We start from the raw sequence: 17,824 nt of genomic DNA, 5'->3' as shown, positions 1-17,824 counted from the left end.
CCTTCGCAAAAGACAGGAATCGTGGTCACAGGCAGGCAATGGTCATACACAGGTAGACAAACAGGCAGGAGAATCAAAAACTAGGATTGAAGGCTATACCTGGTTCTCACAAACGAGCTAGGAAAAGGCTTAGTAGAGTCAAAACGAACAATACCTAACAAGGCACAAACAGAATGAACTGAACTAAATAAGGAGCTAATAAGACCATGTGAGTAACTAACACAGGTGAAATCAATGAACAAAAATGAAAGACAGGGCTACGTTCAAGAACACAAAGAAACAGGGCTACGTTCAAGAACACAAGGTTGACTATAAAAATAAATACAGAACCTTACAGTACCCCCCCCCCCCCCAATGGAGGCTCCTGACGACCCAACAGCACCTGAGGGTGGAGCGGGCAGGCGGGGGAGCAGAGGCTGCCGCCTACCTCGGGGGCGAGGTCCGGCAGGCTGGTCCGACAAGGTCGTAGACTGACCTGACGTTCTGCGTCGAGGCTGATGTCCAGTGGGTCTGTTCGGGGGTCGACCCCGAGGTCGGTGAGCGGGACGATCCGGACGGTTACGATGGAATGCCTGAATCATCTCTGGGTTGAGGATGTCCTGGTCGGGAACCCAGGACCGTTCTTCAGGCCCATAACCTTCTCAGTCCACTAGATAGTGGATGCGACCTCTCAGGCGTTTGGAATCAAGGATGGCCTGAATGGCGTAGGCAGGTTCCCCTCCGACATCCAACGGTGGGGGCGCACTGCGGGTTGAGACTGGAGGATGAAGAGGACTGTAGGTGACCGGATTTAACAGAGACACATGGAACGACGAGGAGATTTTATACTGATGGGGTAACTGGAGGCGGTACGTGACAGGGTTGATGCAATGGGTTATCTTGAAGGGACCAATGAAGCGAGGACAGAACTTTTTGCAGGGGAGGCAGAGCCAGATGTCTCTGGTAGAGAGCCACTCACGCTGTCCGGGGTGAAGGAGTGGCGTAGTACCAGGCTCCGCCTCCCAGGGAAACATGGGGGGTTGGTAACCAAGTACACACTGAAACTGAGTAAGGCGAAGGGATGAATGCATGAGTGAGTTCTGAGCGTATTCGGCCCAGGCCATATACCGACTCCAGTCGTGTGGAGAGGCAGAACATTGTTGGCGGAGGTACTTCCCTATTTCTTGGTTCAGGCGTTCTGTCTGCCCGTTGGTCTGGGGGTGGTACCCGGAGGAGAGGATGAGGGCGACCCCCAGTCGGTCACAGAAGGCTCGCCACACCCGGAAGACAAACTGGGGCCCGCAGTCAGAGACGATGTCCTCTGGAATCCCATACAGACGGAACACCTGCTGGAACATACACTCAGCCAATTCCATGGCGTTAGGTAAATGAGGAAGAGGAACCAGACGACACATCTTTGAAAAACTGTCTACTATGACAAGGATAGTGGTGTTACCAGAGGATTCAGGAAGGTCTGTGAAGAAGTAAACAACTATGTGGGACCAGGGTCTGTGAGGGATTGGCAAAGGGTGAAGCTTACCGGAAGGGAGATGACGAGGGCTTTTGGTTTGGGCACAGAATGGACAGGTGAGTACGTCATCCCTTACATCGGATGCCAGTGAGGACCACCAGAACTTACGGGCTAGAAGTTTGGTGGTTCGTGTAGTGCCCGGATGTCCTGACCCCAAGGACATGTGACACCATTGCATCAGTTGTGGTCTAACAGCTGCTGGTACGTAACTCTTCCCAGCTGGTGTCTCAGGAGGAGCCAGGTCTGAGGTTAGGGCTTCTTGTATAGCAGAGTGAACCTCCCACTGTACCGGTCCCATAATGCAAGAGGAAGGAAGAATGGGTGTAGGGTCTGAGTTACTGGTCAGAAGGTCAAACTGGCAGGAGAGAGCATCAGCTTTTACGTTTTTCTTTCCAGGAATGTAAGTAACATGAAAATGGAAGCATGTGAAGAAGAGAACCCAGCAGGTTTGTCTGGAGTTTAACCCCTTGGCCCCTCTGATATATTCCAGATTATGATGATCTGTTAGGATGAGAAAGGGATGTTGTGCACCCTCCAACCAGTGGCGCCACTCCACAAGGGTTAATGAGTAATTCCTCTCAGCGACGGATAACTTCCTGGAGAAGAAGGCACAGGGATGTGATTTTGGAGGTGTTCCCACCCGCTGAGAGAGTATGGCTCCTACTCCTACTTTGGAGGCATCCACCTCCAGGATGAAAGGAAGGGTCGGATCAGGGTGGCGAAGGACAGGAGCTGAGGTGAAGAGGCGTTTCAAGTTGTTGAAAGCAGTCAGGGCAGTATCAGTCCATTGAAGGGTCCGGGTCTTTTGCCTGGTAAGGGCAGGGAGGGGAGCAGCAGTAGAACTGAAGTTCAGAATGAACCGGCGATAGAAGTTGGAGTATCCAATGAAACGTTGGAGGTCCTTAACGGTGGTGGGTTTGGGCCAGTTACTGACGGCGGTGACTTTGTTCTCATCCATGCTGACCCCTCCAGGTGACAGTACGAAACCGAGGAAGTTTACCGAGGTTACATGGAAGGTGCTCTTTTCAGTCTTCACATAAAGGTTATGGTCAAGGAGCCGTTGAAGAACCTTTTGTACATGCTGTATGTGTTCCTTCAGGGAGTGGGAGTAAATCAGGATGTCATCAATGTAGACGATGAGAAAGCGGTTGATCATATCCTGGAAAACCTCGTTCATAAAGGATTGGAAGACGGCGGGGGCGTTAGTAAGGCCGTAGGGCATGACCAGGTATTCGTAGTGCCCTCATGCAGTGATAAAGGCTGTTTTCCATTCGTCGCCTTCACGTAATCGGACAAGGTTATAAGCACATCGCAGGTCGAGTTTTGTATAGATGTTGGCACAGCCCACTTGTTCAAGGGTCGCTGGGATCAGAGGAAGAGGGAAACGGTTCTTGACCGTGACGTCATTCAGGGAACGGTAATCAATACATGGACAGAGACCACCGTCCTTTTTTCCAACGAAGAAGAAGCTGGATGCAGCCGGGGAAGAAGAAGGATGAATGAAACCGTTTCAGAGTGCTTCATCAATGTAGTTCTCCATTGCCTCATTTTCCAGGATAGATAGGGGGTAAACAAGGCCCTTCGGTGGGGACACTCCAGGAGTAAGTCAATAGCACAGTCCACTGGACGATGTGGTGGCAGAGTGGAGGCCTTGATTTTGCTGAAGATATTGCTGTACTGGGCGTATTCAGATGGTATGGTGGGTGGCACTGCAGAGGCAGAGTCCTCAATGGTGGTGGCTCTGCAGGTAGAAGACCAGGACAGTAGTTCACCTTGTCGCCACGAGATGGCAGGGTCGTGACGACAAAGCCAGGGGTGTCTGAGGATGAGTGGCTGTTTGGGGGATGAGAGTTCCATGAGTTGAATGGTTTCGGTGTGGAAGACTCCAATCTGGAGGGTGACGCTCTGTGTCAGGTGCGTAATGAAGTCTGTGCCCAATGGCTGCCTGTCCAGGGCGTTAATCCTTAAGGGAGGGGTGACAGGTGTTAGATCAATGTCAAGCTCTTGTACTAGCTGGTGATCGATAAAATTACCTGCTGCTCCCGAATCTATCAAGCCCTCTACGTACTTAGTAACTCCCTTCGCGGTTATCAATACTGGGATGGAGAATTGCTTCTGGGAGATATTTAGAAATAAGGACACGCCTACCTGCATGGCAGCGGAGGGACACATCTCTCCGTGGGGAGCGGACAGGGCAATGGCTGAGTAGATGATCTTTCCCTCCACAGTATAGGCAGAGCCCAGGGCCATGATATTATAAGGAGAGAGAGAGATGGAGTGTAGGAGTTTGGGAAATATAGTGAATGAAAGCAATTGTTTACAGTAATTAACCATAATTATAATACTTATCATGGAGAGAAAAAATTATGCATATCCTTCCAAATCTGATTCTTGGATGTATAGCAATCATTGCACTCTTTTTCTGCTGTTATATTTGGGCTTTGTGCAACTAGAGTTCTTGTAGTCTATAGATGTTTTCATACTGTAAAAAGAAAACTATAAACACTGTTGTTTTTTTACATTAAATATTTATTCCAACACTTTGAATGGACTTAGTTTATGCTTTGTATTGCATAATTACATCACTCAGACTATAGACACATTTAAATGAATGTTTAACCTTTTAACTGTGTCTTCTTGAAAAATACGGCGGTTGAGAAGTCAAAAGAGGGTCATTAGCAATGCCACATTAGAATGGCAATTTGCAAACACTGAACTGCAGCAACCCATTAGGATTCAAATTATGGAAATTGCTGCAGGAGGGCTGGCAGAGCTGACCAATCAAGTTCAAGTGAAGATTTGTTTCATCTCCACTTCTAAATCCACTGTCAAAACATGCTCTACCAGCCCGTTAAGAATAGGATTAAAGGGGTAAAGATTGACTGATACTATGAATTATGCGTAATTTTGAATAATATGAATTTACTTGTGAATAGAAACATTTGGGTCATATTGTAAAAAAGAAAAAGGAAAAGTGAAACATGCAACTACAACAAAGCAAATGATTTACCTACAGTGGGGAAAAAAAGTATTTAGTCAGCCACCAATTGTGCAAGTTCTCCCACTTAAAAAGATGAGAGAGGCCTGTAATTTTCATCATAGGTACACGTCAACTATGACAGACAAATTGAGAATTTTTTTTCCAGAAAATCACATTGTAGGATTTTTAATGAATTTATTTGCAAATTATGGTGGAAAATAAGTATTTGGTCACCTACAAACAAGCAAGATTTCTGGCTCTCACAGACCTGTAACTTCTTCTTTAAGAGGCTCCTCTGTCCTCCACTCGTTACCTGTATTAATGGCACCTGTTTGAACTTGTTATCAGTATAAAAGATACCTGTCCACAACCTCAAACAGTCACACTCCAAACTCCACTATGGCCAAGACCAAAGAGCTGTCAAAGGACACCAGAAACAAAATTGTAGACCTGCACCAGGCTGGGAAGACTGAATCTGCAATAGGTAAGCAGCTTGGTTTGAAGAAATCAACTGTGGGAGCAATTATTAGGAAATGGAAGACATACAAGACCACTGATAATCTCTCTTGATCTGGGGCTCCACGCAAGATCTCACCCCCGTGCGGTCAAAATGATCACAAGAACGGTGAGCAAAAATCCCAGAACCACACGGGGGGACCTAATGAATGACCTGCAGAGAGCTGGGACCAAAGTAACAAAGCCTACCATCAGTAACACACTACGCCGCCAGGGACACAAATCCTGCAGTGCCAGACGTGTCCCCCTGCTTAAGCCAGTACATGTCCAGGCCCGTCTGAAGTTTGCTAGAGTGCATTTGGATGATCCAGAATAGGATTGGTAGAATGTCATATGCTCAGATGAAACCAAAATATAACTTTTTGGTAAAAACTCAACTCGGCCGTGTTTGGAGGACAAAGAATGCTGAGTTGCATCCAAAGAACACCATACCTACTGTGAAGCATGGGGGTGGAAACATCATGCTTTGGGGCTGTTTTTCTGCAAAGGGACCAGGACGACTGATCCGTGTAAAGGAAAGAATGAATGGGGCCATGTATCGTGAGATTTTGAGTGAAAACCCTCCTTCCATCAGCAAGGGCATTGAAGATGAAACGTGGCTGGGTCTTTCAGCATGACAATGATCCCAAACACACTGCCCGGCAACGAAGGAGTGGCTTCGTGAGAAGCATTTCATGGTCCTGGAGTGGCCTAGCCAGTCTCCAGATCTCAACCCCATAGAAAATCTTTGGAGGGAGTTGAAAGTCTGTGTTGCCCAGCGACAGCCCCAAAACATCACTGCTCTAGAGGAGATCTGCATGGAGGAATGGGCCAAAATACCAGCAACAGTGTGTGAAAACCTTGTGAAGACTTACAGAAAACGTTTGACCTGTGTCATTGCCAACAAAGGGTATATAACAAAGTATTGAGAAACTTTTGTTATTGACCAAATACTTATTTTCCACCATAATTTGCAAATAAATTCATTAAAAATCGTACAATGTGATTTTCTGGATTTTTTTCTTCTCATTTTGTCTGTCATAGTTGACGTGTACCTATGATGAAAATTACAGGCCTCTCTCATCTTTTTAAGTGGGAGAACTTGCACAATTGGTGGCTGACTAAATAATTTTCTTCCCCACTGTAATGGGTGTCCTATGTTTATTGCGAAGCAATGAAGGTCATGAACATGACATGATAGAACTGTAATACATCACAGAGGGAAACGTGTGCGTCCCCTTTAAAAAATTGACACAATTATTTAGCGGCAGATCAATAGGAGTTCTGTATAAACCAGTGACTGCTAGGACTGTCTGCCGTCAACATACTCAATTCCAGTTGAACTTATCATCAACATTCAGGAGAAGATAACCAAGCAAAGAAAACATTTCCACGGATATCACATCTGGATCAACTGGGTCGTTAGACAGACAGATCGATAAAGCTGATTGAGCTCTTCTGCTAGATTCCCATATTGGTCCGACCCATGACAGTTATTCAAAGGGAATAAAAAACACATCACCAGATCAAGTAAGTTTGTTACTTCATTTATTACACAATTTATAGCCATATTAGTAGGATTATATTGATTAGGCCTACTACATATTGTCCCATGTCCCTCCCCCAACATTTTACCCCCCCCAGGGAAGGTCAAATCAGAAATACAGTATGCTATCGGTACCAACCGATAACTATACAGTAGGCATAATATGTGTGACAGTGTGTGTGTTGATTTCGAACAGGTGAGCCATGGCCGCGGATATGGACATGGTGAACTTGTTGGTCATTGCTGGTGCAACGTTGGCCATTCCTATTCTGGCTTTTGTGGCCTCGTTTATCCTCTGGCCCTCAGCCCTCATCAAAATATATTACTGGTAAGGTATAGTGCTATATTTCACTCCTCTTGTGTGCTGTCAGTAGAATTCTTATAGACAGTTTTATGGATTAGAAAGGAAGGTTGCTAAAGGGAGAGATTATTTTTTAGTACCCTTTTCAGCTCTTTTAGACATCTGCATGAAAGAGATCCCACCCACCACTGACTGCACCATAATAGCAGAAAAGCTTGATTCCAGCCTTCAGTCCCACTATAACCACATCCTGCGCTACACCACAGTTAGATTCATGTCTGTTTTTCCTGCTCAGGTGCAACTATGTCAGTATGACCCATAACAAAGCCCTAAAGACACTCTTGCTAAAAGGGAAATCCAAAATAGAAACAGTAAAAGAGCAGAACATTCATCTCTCTCTACTCTACATGTTGCAGAGAGAGACTCAGAGAGAGAGATTATAAACGGTATTCTATCGATTCCTCAATAGGTACTGGAGGAGGACCCTGGGTCTACAGGTGCGCTATGCAGACTGTGGGGGGTACCGCTTCTGTTACTCTTACAGAGGGAAGCCAGGGTTCAGACCATCCATCCTCATGCTACATGGCTTCTCTGCTCACAAAGACACATGGCTCACTATGGTCAAGGTAACAGAATCCATAAATGACCTAGCATGATGTGGGCTGGTAAAGCAGTTGTGGACAAATGTAGGTTCATCTTTACTATTGTAATAGGAGGTATTAGCGCGTATAGTAAATATCAAGGTTTGTGACATGTATCTATGGCATGCAGTATCTACCCAAACACCTGCACATACTGTGTGTGGATATGCCTGGCCATGAGGGAACCACTCGTACCAACTCAGAGGACTACTCCATCCAGGGCCAGGTCAAGAGGATTCATCAGGTGGGTCTTGGTCCTGTCACCACATCGGAACAACATACGCTCACCAGATACACAGCATGAAAGATCATCAAAGAGTGCATTGGTGACCATGAATGGTGACGAGTTGTTTTAAGTTATGTTACAATAAGTAACCACGTGTTTTTATGTTGTACTCCTTATGCAGTTTGTGGAGACCGTTCGGCTGAACAGGAAGCCCTTCCATCTGGTTGGGACCTCCATGGGGGGCAATGTGGCAGGGGTGTACGCAGCCAGCTTCCCCTCCGAAATCTGTAGCATCACCCTTATCTGTCCAGCAGGTCAGTCATACGTTATCACAATATTGCTATGTGTGTGTGTGTGTGTGTGGGTGTGTGTGTGGGGGTGTGTGTGTGTGTGTGTGAGAGAGAGAGAGAGAGAGAGAGAGAGATTCAGGGTAAAGATCAGACTCTGATCAGAAAAAATGTATAATTATGTCTTCACCCCCTAGGTATACGGTACCCCTGTGAGACAAAATTTGACAATCATCTGCAGGACCTTGAGCACAGCCATTACACTCTGAGCATCCCACTGATCCCGTCCACACCAGAGGAGATGGAGGATATGCTCAGGCTTTGCTCCCATGTCCGGTTTAAGATCCCTCAACAGGTGGAGTAATCAGACTGATCCATAGGTCTAGGCCTACTTTATTTGTAATTCTTTTAACCCATCCACCTTCAAAGGACACATATCTTTTGTGCTTTTTACAGCTTTTCTGCTACACATACAGGGCCTTCTGAAAGTATTCAGACCCCTTGACTTTTTCCACATTTTGTTACGTTACAGTCTTATTCCAAAATGGATTAAATACATAAAACATCCTCAGCAATCTACACACAATACCAAATAATGACAGAGTGAAAACAAGGGTTTAGAATTTTTTTCAAATGTATTACAAATAAAAAACAGAAATACCTTATTTATATAAGTATTCAGACCCTTTGCTATGAGACTCGAAATTGAGCTCAGGTGCATCCTGTTTCCATTGATCATCCTTGAGATGTTTCTACAACTTGATTGGAATCCACCTGTGGTAAATTCAATTGATTGGACTTGATTTGGAAAGGCACACACCTGTCTATATAAGGTCCCATCTCCCCCACTGGCTTCCAGTTGAAGCTCGCATCTGCTACAAGACCATGGTGCTTGCCTACGGAGCTGTGAGGGGAACGGCACCTCCGTACCTTCAGGCTCTGATCAGTCCCTACACCCAAACGAGGGCAATGCGTTCATCCACCTCTGGCCTGCTGGCCCCCCTACCTCTGCGGAAGCACAGTTCCCGCTCAGCCCAGTCAAAACTGTTCGCTGCTCTGGCACCCCAATGGTGGAACAAGCTCCCTCACGACGCTAGGACAGCGGAGTCACTCACCACCTTCCGGAGACACTTGAAACCCCACCTCTTTAAGGAATACCTGGGATAGGATAAAGTAATCCTTCTACCCCCACTTACCCCACCCCAAAGAATGAAAAAAACAAATAATAATAACATATTGTAAAGTTGTTATCCCACTGGCTATAAGGTGAATGCACCAATTTGTAAGTCGCTCTGGATAAGAGCGTCTGCTAAATGACATAAATGTAAATGTAAATGTCCCACAGTTGACAGTGCATGTCAGAGCAAAAACCAAGCCATGAGGTCGAAGGAATTGTCCGTAGAGCTCCGAGACAGGATTGTGTCGAGGCACAGATCTGGGTAAGGGTACCAATACATTTATGCAGCATTGAAGGTCCCCAAGACCACAGTGGCCTCCATCATTCTTAAATGAAAGAAGTTTGAAACCACCAAGATTCTTCCTAGAGCTGGCCGCCCGGCCAAACTGAGCAATCGGGGGAGAATGGTCTTGGTCAGGGAGGTGACCAAGAACCTGATAGTCTCTCTGACAGAGCTCTAGAGTTCCTCTGTGGAGATGGGAGAACCTTCCAGAAGGACAACCATCTCTGCAGCACTCCACCAATCAGGCCTTTATGGTAGAGTGACCAGACAGAAGCCACTCCTCAGTAAAAGGCACATGACAGTCCGCTTGGAGTTTGCCAAAAGGCACCTAATGGACTCTCAGACCATGAGAAACAAGATTATCTGGTCTGATGAAACCAAGATTGAACTCTTTGGCCTGAATGCCAAGCGTCATGTTACAGTTAGTGAGTGCATACATTTTTATTTTTATTTATTTTTCATACTGGGGCAAAGGTTCACCTTCCAACAGGACAGCGACCCTAAGCACACAGCCAAGACAACACAGGAGTGGCTTCGGGACAAGTCTCTGAATGTCCTTGAATGGCCCAGCCAGAGCCCAGACTTAAACCCGATCGAACATCTCTGGAGAGACCTGAAAATAGCTGTGCAGCGACACTCCCCATCCAACTTGACAGAGCGTGAGAGGATCTGCAGAGAAGAATGGGAGAAACTCCACAAATACAGGTGTGCTAAGCTTGTAGCGTCATACCCAAGAAGACTTGAGGCTGTAATCGCTGCCAAAGGTGCTTCAACAAAGTACTGAGTAAAGGGTCTGAATACTTATGTAAATGTAATATTTCAGTTTTCTATTTTAAATAAACTAGCAAAAATTTCTAAATACCTGTTTTTGCTTTGTCATTATGGGTTATTGTGCGTAGATTGATGAGGGGGAGAAAAAATTATAATAATTAGAATAATTCTGTAACCTAACAAAATGTGGAAAAGGTCAAGGGGTCTGAATACTTTCCGAAGGCACTGTACATACATTTTACGTACACATTTGACATACATGGTGCTTTTATACACAGCAATCACATAACAATAATACATTACCGAACATAAGCTCTTTAATCCCACCCCTCAGCCACTCTCAGCCCATCCCACCTATCACCATAGACCACACTTGTTTGGTTTCCATGTGCCATATATTTTTCAATTGTGCTGTGATGTTTTAATTTGGAACCTTTCTAATCGCATAGTATCCACAGATTGTGAGCTAAAGATGAAAACCTTTCCTATGAGTATTATTATATTATTTATTGACTGACTGTGGCTTTCCAAATCGCCCAACACTGCTATTTGTAAGGTTAATTTTAAGTGAATGTTGTGGTTTTTTAACCATTCCTGAACATGTGATCAGAAACAAGCTACAGTGGCTTGCGAAAGTATTAACCTCCATTGGCATTTTTCCTATTTTGTTGCCTTACAACCTGGAATTAAAATGGATTTATTTGGGGGTTTGTATCATTGACTTACACAACATGCCTACTATTTTGAAGACGCAAAATATTTTTTCTTGTGAAACAAACAAGAAATAAGACAGAAAAACAGAAAACTTGAGCATGCATAACTATTCACCCCCCCCACCCCAAAGTCAATACTTTGTACAGCCACCTTTTGCAGCAATTACAACTGCAAGTCTCTTGGGGTATGTCTCTATAAGCTTGGCACATCTAGCCACTGGGATTTTTGCCCATTCTTCAAGGCAAAACTGCTCCAGCTCCTTCAAGTTGGATGGGTTCCGCTGGTGTACAGCAATCTTTGTCCTGCTGTAAGGTGAACCTCCGTCCCAGTCTGAAATCTCTGGAAGACTGAAACAGGTTTCCCTCAAGAATTTCCCTGTATTTAGCGCCATCCATCATTCCTTCAATTCTGACCAGTTTCCCAGTCCCTGCCGATGAAAAACATCCCCACAGCATGATGCTGCCACCACCATGCTTCACTGTGGGAATGGTGTTCTCGGGGTGATGAGGTGTTGGGTTTGCGCCAGACATAGTGTTTTCCTTGAAGGCCAAAAAGCTCAATTTTAGTCTCATCTGACCAGAGTACCTTCTTCCATAGTTTTGGGGAGTGTCCCACATGCCGTTTGGCGAACACCAAACGTGTTTGCTTATGGCTTTTTTCTGGCCACTCTTCCGTAAAGCCCAGCTCTGTGGAGTGTACGGCTTAAAGTGCTTCTATGGACAGATACTCCAATCTCCGCTGTGGAGCATTGCAGCTCCTTCAGGGTTATCTTTGGTCTCTTTGTTGCCTCTCTGATTAATGCCCTCCTTGGCAGGTTTGTTATGGTGCCATATTCTTTCCATTTTTTAATAATGGATTTCATGGTGCTTCGTGGGATGTTCAAAGGTTCGGATAACCCAACCTTGATCTGTACTTCTCCACAACTTTGTCCCTGACATGTTTGGAGAGCTCCTTGGTCTTCATGGTGCCGCTTGCTTGGTGGTGCCCCTTGCTTAGTGGTGTTGCAGACTCTGGGGCCTTTCAGAACAGGTGTATATATACTGAGATCATGTGACAGATCATGTGACACTTAGATTGCACATAGGTGGACTTTATTTAACTAATTATGTGACTTCTGAAGGTAATTGGTTGCACCAGGTCTTATTTAGGGGCTTCATAGCAAAGGGGGTGAATACATATGCACGCACCCCTTTTTCGTTATTTATTTTTTTGAATGTTTTGAAACACACGTCTGTTCAATTATTTTAATTTAGTTTGTTTTTTGGTGATCTTAACACGCTGTTTCTCTAGAGAGAAATCAAATCATTCACGAGCAAAATCAAGTCAAGAACTATGTGGGACGCTGGGCTGAAGGGAGTTGTAGTTTTCATTAAGCAAATATTCAATGATGTAATTAACTACAATGATCATAATCCATTGCGCAAATATTCAACGTTGTCATTAACTACAATGATCATAATCCGTTGCGCCTGTTCTTTCAAGGCTCGGACAGGCGGATACACTTTTACGCCTGGGTCATTAGATACACACAGACCGCATAGACCACATGAGAGAGGAATGTACACAACACAAAGAAGAGAGGGATAGACAGTTCGTGAAAGTATGCCTTATCTACTTTGAACAACTAGTGAAATTATTTAGTCAGACAGCTTTGCAGCATACTTAGGCAGGCTAGCCTAGCTAAATAGGATGACTAAAGACAGTACAGTATGGGGAGCACATAGATAACGTTAAATGGTCTGTCTGTCTGGCTGCTACCGCCTGAGCAGAAATGAAATGATGACTTTAAGGAATGAAAAACAATAAAGTCATCAAATAAAAACTAAGTAATATACACAACTGAAATATTGTATTATTTCATAGTAATTTCCTAATTTTCAATTGATGTTTACCCAATGTGGACCTGACAGAGACAATGGAATATTTTCAATATTTTGGCAATTGAATGTTCACTATTTTGGGCTTTGGAATTTGCATTAAAAAGCTCTGAAATCATTTAAAAGTCATAAACAAATGATCGAACCAAAACCGAACCGAACTCAAAAAGCACTTATCGTTAAGCATTAGGGCCTACCTAATGTTCCTGTTTCATATGTCTACAGATAGAGAATTATATCAGACTGTTGTTATCTTCTGCTTTCATATGTTAGATTCTTCAAGGACTGGTGGATGTTCGGCTTCCACACAATGATTTTTATCAAGAAGGTCAGTCTCTGTTCTGTTCCTTTGTCTCATAGCCAAATGTTTTGAGGAATTTTTCTCTGTATGAATATTTCTCATATCTATGACAAAGAATGTATTAAATATTATAAGATGTAGGTCATAGTCACTGATGTTGGGTTGTTCATTTTGACAAAGGTTTGCTAAATCTCGAATCCCTCCACAGTATTCATGGAGATATTGGGTGAGAACTCCAGATACGCCCTACAGGAAAATTTGCATCTGATCACTGCCCCTTTGCAAGTCATTTGGGGCAAACAGGACCAGGTAAATACACCAAAAGCCAGGAGGCTTACACGTCCAAATTAAACAATATTAGGAGAGGGATTTTGCATCTATGATGTTGCCAGGTACCTGCCTTCCCATGGTCCTCTGTAGCTCAGTTGGAAGAGCAACGCCAGGATAGTGGGTTCAATTTCCAGGACCACCCATATGTAAAAATTGTACGCAAGCTTTGGATAAAAGCATATGTTAAATGGCATATATTATCATAATTACAGGTATCATAAAAAGAAAGGATGCTATAAATAAGAGTAACCTTAAAGCTTCTCTCTCCTCCAGGTGGTGGATGTCTCTGGAGCTGTGGTAGTGGAGGAGGCCTTGCCCGGTTGCAGGGTGGACCTGTTAGAGAACTGTGGCCACTCTGTGGTGATGGAGAGGCCTCGCCGGACAGCCAAACTCATCATGGAGTTTATTATCTCCCTGAGTACCACCAGCGGAACCATCAAAAAGCGCTCCTGAGAAATAAAGGCTTTATGGAAGTTTTAATATTTAGTCAAGCATGTAATCTCTTGGTCAAATATGTTGTTTTCCTCTTTATGCAATACTTGATCATATCTGACTAAATTAGTAAGCACTGCATGTGTCTAATTTCATTTATTTTCATCAAACTATGCTGATGGAATGTTTGTAGCTAGCCTATGTGCATAAAATAAAGAATACTTAAAGAATAATCTATTTTATATCATTACTCAAAATATGTTTTAATCTAGTCACTGTAGATGTATTTGTGTGTGTGTTTGCTATTTATTTGATCAAACGCGCGCATTCATGTTGAAAAAAGTGAGAGCTCTGTAATTTTCGTGAATTAGCGTAAACCCTGCAGAAGAATTTGGTTGTCCATTTGTTTAGCTGTCTAGTTTTCTGCAGCCTGGTTTTCACTAGTTACCACAGCCACAAAGTGGCTATATCGAAGAAATCATGAAACCAAACATGTGCTTTTTGGTGTTCATTTAAGGTGAGGGTTAGGAATAAGGTTAGTATTGTGGTTAAGATTAGGGTTACGGTTAGGTTTAGATTTTAAATCAGATTTTAAGAAAATAAATTGTAGAAATGGGCGGGGTTTATGAGTTTGTGGCTGTGGTAACTAATGACGACCCTGCAGCCTGGGGCATCCGGACACCATTCATCACCTTGCAGCCAGCTGCCAACATTGATTCGAGCAAAATATCAGTTTAGCTAGCTGTACTCATTTAAACGAACAGGGAGAATCGATGAAATAATAAGGGTAACCTTTTACATACAGGTAATGTTTTTTTGTGCTATCGACAACTTTAGATAGCTAAATACAACAGCTGTAATTTGTGCTAACTAGCTAATGGCAAGTTGGTTGTCTAACCCAAAAATACAATAGACGAGCATATCAAAATAAGCCTTTGCAATGCATGTTAGTCCTTTCAAATGTTTAACAAGTGTTTAATACAATGCCATAGATCGTTAGCTAGCTAGCTAACTCTACAAATCGTTGCACTTGATGTCAACGCTGCCAATATAGCTAACTAGCAGCTAGCAATTTGATGATGATGATGATGATGATGATGATGATGATGGTGTGGGGATGCGCTTCCAAGCTCGCGCTGGACGTTTTTTTTTCGCTGCATCGATGGCGTTACGTTCGTTAATAGTGCAATGTATTTTACTATTAATATGGCACACATTAATGAGATTATTTTAACAGTGTTCCCATTTCTCTCTGTACTAACAGGTCACATCAACAGTACTGTAGCTAGTTATTTAGCTTTGCAAAACATATTTTAGTTTTTCATGCTCAATGTCGGTCAGTCTTCGCTTCATTTTGGGAAATCACTAAATTGACCTCAGTCTGTCCACACCTTGATCTGCCTGAAAATTACAACGTTGTAAATTCCCTGCTAATTTGAAGTTTGTGTTTAGGTTCAAAAGCATCTGTGATGGGTATCTAACAATAACTCTGCTCAGGCTTTGTCCCACCTCAAGCTGATCAATATGTAGGCCGATTCTCTTGTTGAGTGAAGCATGATCTTTGATTCTATGAATAAACTCGTCACAGACTGTTTGGTCTTCAGCAAATCGTGAGTTGGCAGGTGCAGTTTGGAGCTTGTTTTGCAGTCTTTGACCAAGCCAACTCACCTGACTTTGCTGAACACACACCAGTGTCAATATGATGACATTTCATCTTGCTTTGTGACTTGTTTTCCCAGGTGATATTGAAGACAAGACATACTGCACTAAGTTTCTGCTCATATCAGCAGCTTTTCTGGGTCTTGAAGTGGGCTATTCTGTTTACAAATGGAGACTGGGGCCATAGGGTATGTAACACAGGACAACCTAAAGTCAAGGCTACCTTAAAATTCAGTGCAGATTAAGAGTAATGTTGATGGCTGCTGAGATGAGTATGTTGACCAGTATCACAGTGGATCGAATTAAATATGTTTTATGCATTGCCAGATGTTTTTTGTTCAACATATATATTGCTGTTGATGCTATTCTTTCTGGATGTATTCATATAGCTATATTCATGTCCTTGTCTTCTACCACAATGCTAATGTATTATTTGTCAATTTCTCACTCTGTAGATGACTGACCCAGTCACCTTGAATGTGGGGGGCCACCTGTACACCACCTCCCTATCAACCCTGCAGCGCTACCCAGACTCCATGCTGGGCGCCATGTTCCGCGGGGATTTTCCCACAACACGGGACGCCCAGGGAAACTACTTCATCGACCGCGACGGGACGCTCTTCCGGTACGTGCTGAACTTCCTGCGTACATCCGAGCTCACGCTCCCTGTGGACTTCACTGAGACTGACCTCCTGAGGAAGGAGGCGGATTTCTACTTGATCGAACCATTGATCCATTGCCTCAACGAACCCAAGCCACTCTACCCTCTGGACATCTTTGAGCAGGTGGTGGAGCTGTCTAGCACACGGAAACTATCCAAGTATTCAAACCCAGTGGCTGTCATTATCACGCAGCTCACCATAACAACCAAGGTGCAAGCCCTGCTGGAGGGCATCTGCAAAAATTTCACCAAGTGGAACAAACACATGATGGACACCAGAGACTTCCAGGTGTCCTTTACTTTTGGACCGTGTGACTACCACCAGGAAGTGACCCTCAGGGTTCACCTAATGGACTACATCATGAAGCAAGGCTTCACCATCCGGAACACTCGAGTGCATCACATGAGCGAGCGAGCCAATGAGAATACAGTGGAGCACCACTGGACATTCTGCAGACCGGCTCGCAAAGTAGAAGACTGATGACTGTGCCACAGCTGTAGTCTATGGAGTTATAGGTTCAGCTTTCTCAATGGAAGAGAGAAGGTACAAATAACAAGTGGTAAATTCATGCCCTAATACTATAAACACTTTTTGATTGTGAAAATAAAAGAATGCATAATAATCAAGTTCTTCTGTAAATACCTGTCTTATCTGAATGTTAACAATGTTGTCTGTTTAGGCATAAATGGCATATGGTTACGATATCTGAATTGTGCAATTGAGAATCCAGGCATTATTGCATGTTCAAAATGAAGTTTTATATGTCAACATTCTAGAGCTCATGTCATCAGTGATGTAGTTGGTCTTAGAGCTGGGGGATATGGACAGAACCATATCGTGATCAATTGCTTGAATTGATGTGATAATGATAAATAGAACGATACGTTTATAACAATGTGCACCACCGTTTTTTAAAATTAATACTACTACTAGTTTAATGGTTGTAGCCATCAATTGTGCCATTAACAATCACCCATATTAGCAAACTTATTTAATTTCAATCTTCACATTTCTCTAGTATAGGTTACTTATTGTAATGAACGATATCAGCAAAATGCTTGCGATAAGTGATCGGTACGGTCGGTGTCGATCATTTTCGGTTTATCGACCCAGCTCTAGTTGGTCTGTCCGGTCAAATAAATCCATGTCATAATCTGTTTCATAGATAGGAATATTCTTGGTTTAGCCTACCTTCATTAGTACCCAGGGTAAGCAATTTTTTGGGATCTAGTCAGAAACACCTGACTCAATTAATCAATGGCTTGGTGATTCGTTAGTGAGTTGAATCAGGTAGGTAACGCTGCGTTCAAAACAAGTGGGGAACTCTTAAAAAAAAAAAAAAAAAAAAACTACCTGTAAAATGTGCGCTCGCATCAAATCAAATTTTATTGGTCACATACACATATTTAGCAGATGTTATTATGGGTGTAGTGAAATGCTTGTGGTCCTAGCTCCAACAGTGCAGGAGTATAACAATTCACAACAATACACAAATCTAAAAGTAAAAGAATGGAATTAAGAAATGTATAAATATTAGGACAAGCAATGTCGGAGTGGCATTGACTAAAAAACAGTAGAATAGAATACAGTATATACATATGAGATGAGTAAAGCAGTATGTAAACATTATTA

The 17,824-nt window shown here is 43.4% G+C and overlaps 2 protein-coding genes across 3 annotated transcripts; both read left to right on the top strand.

Annotated features, from left to right (window-relative positions):
- Positions 1–6,279: 6,279 nt before the first annotated feature.
- On the top strand, positions 6,280–14,050 carry abhd6b (abhydrolase domain containing 6, acylglycerol lipase b). Its single transcript, XM_041857784.1, has 9 exons — positions 6,280–6,515; positions 6,728–6,859; positions 7,302–7,458; positions 7,604–7,717; positions 7,881–8,013; positions 8,184–8,341; positions 13,082–13,136; positions 13,318–13,418; positions 13,713–14,050. Exons 2-9 carry the CDS (start codon positions 6,735–6,737, stop codon positions 13,890–13,892), a joined length of 1,023 nt encoding a protein of 340 aa, XP_041713718.1. The 5' UTR covers positions 6,280–6,515; positions 6,728–6,734; the 3' UTR covers positions 13,893–14,050.
- A 485-nt stretch (positions 14,051–14,535) lies between these two features.
- Positions 14,536–17,349, top strand: kctd6b (potassium channel tetramerization domain containing 6b). 2 transcript variants are annotated; one of them, XM_041857785.2, is made up of 3 exons: positions 14,536–14,676; positions 15,611–15,718; positions 15,986–17,349. In XM_041857785.2, exon 3 carries the CDS (start codon positions 15,986–15,988, stop codon positions 16,670–16,672), a length of 687 nt encoding a protein of 228 aa, XP_041713719.1. In that variant the 5' UTR covers positions 14,536–14,676; positions 15,611–15,718; the 3' UTR covers positions 16,673–17,349. The 2 variants fall into 2 exon arrangements, with proteins under 2 accessions (XP_041713719.1, XP_041713720.1); XM_041857786.2 differs by lacking the exon at positions 15,611–15,718.
- The last annotated feature ends 475 nt before the right edge of the window (positions 17,350–17,824 follow it).

The sequence above is a fragment of the Coregonus clupeaformis genome, chromosome 30 (assembly GCF_020615455.1).
Source record: "Coregonus clupeaformis isolate EN_2021a chromosome 30, ASM2061545v1, whole genome shotgun sequence".
Lineage (NCBI taxonomy): Eukaryota > Metazoa > Chordata > Actinopteri > Salmoniformes > Salmonidae > Coregonus > Coregonus clupeaformis.
Note: the sequence above shows the minus strand (reverse complement) of the source record. Positions and strands in the feature narration are given on the sequence as shown.

Excerpts from the sequence above, each read along its gene's own strand:
- abhd6b (XM_041857784.1), top strand. The coding sequence starts at position 6,735 with ATGGCCGCGGATATGGACATGGTGAACTTGTTGGTCATTGCTGGTGCA. Across the intron at positions 6,860-7,301 it reads CTCATCAAAATATATTACTG|GTACTGGAGGAGGACCCTGG; the intron begins GTAAGGTATAGT and ends ATTCCTCAATAG. Across the intron at positions 7,459-7,603 it reads CATGGCTCACTATGGTCAAG|TATCTACCCAAACACCTGCA; the intron begins GTAACAGAATCC and ends TATGGCATGCAG.
- kctd6b (XM_041857786.2), top strand. The coding sequence starts at position 15,986 with ATGACTGACCCAGTCACCTTGAATGTGGGGGGCCACCTGTACACCACC.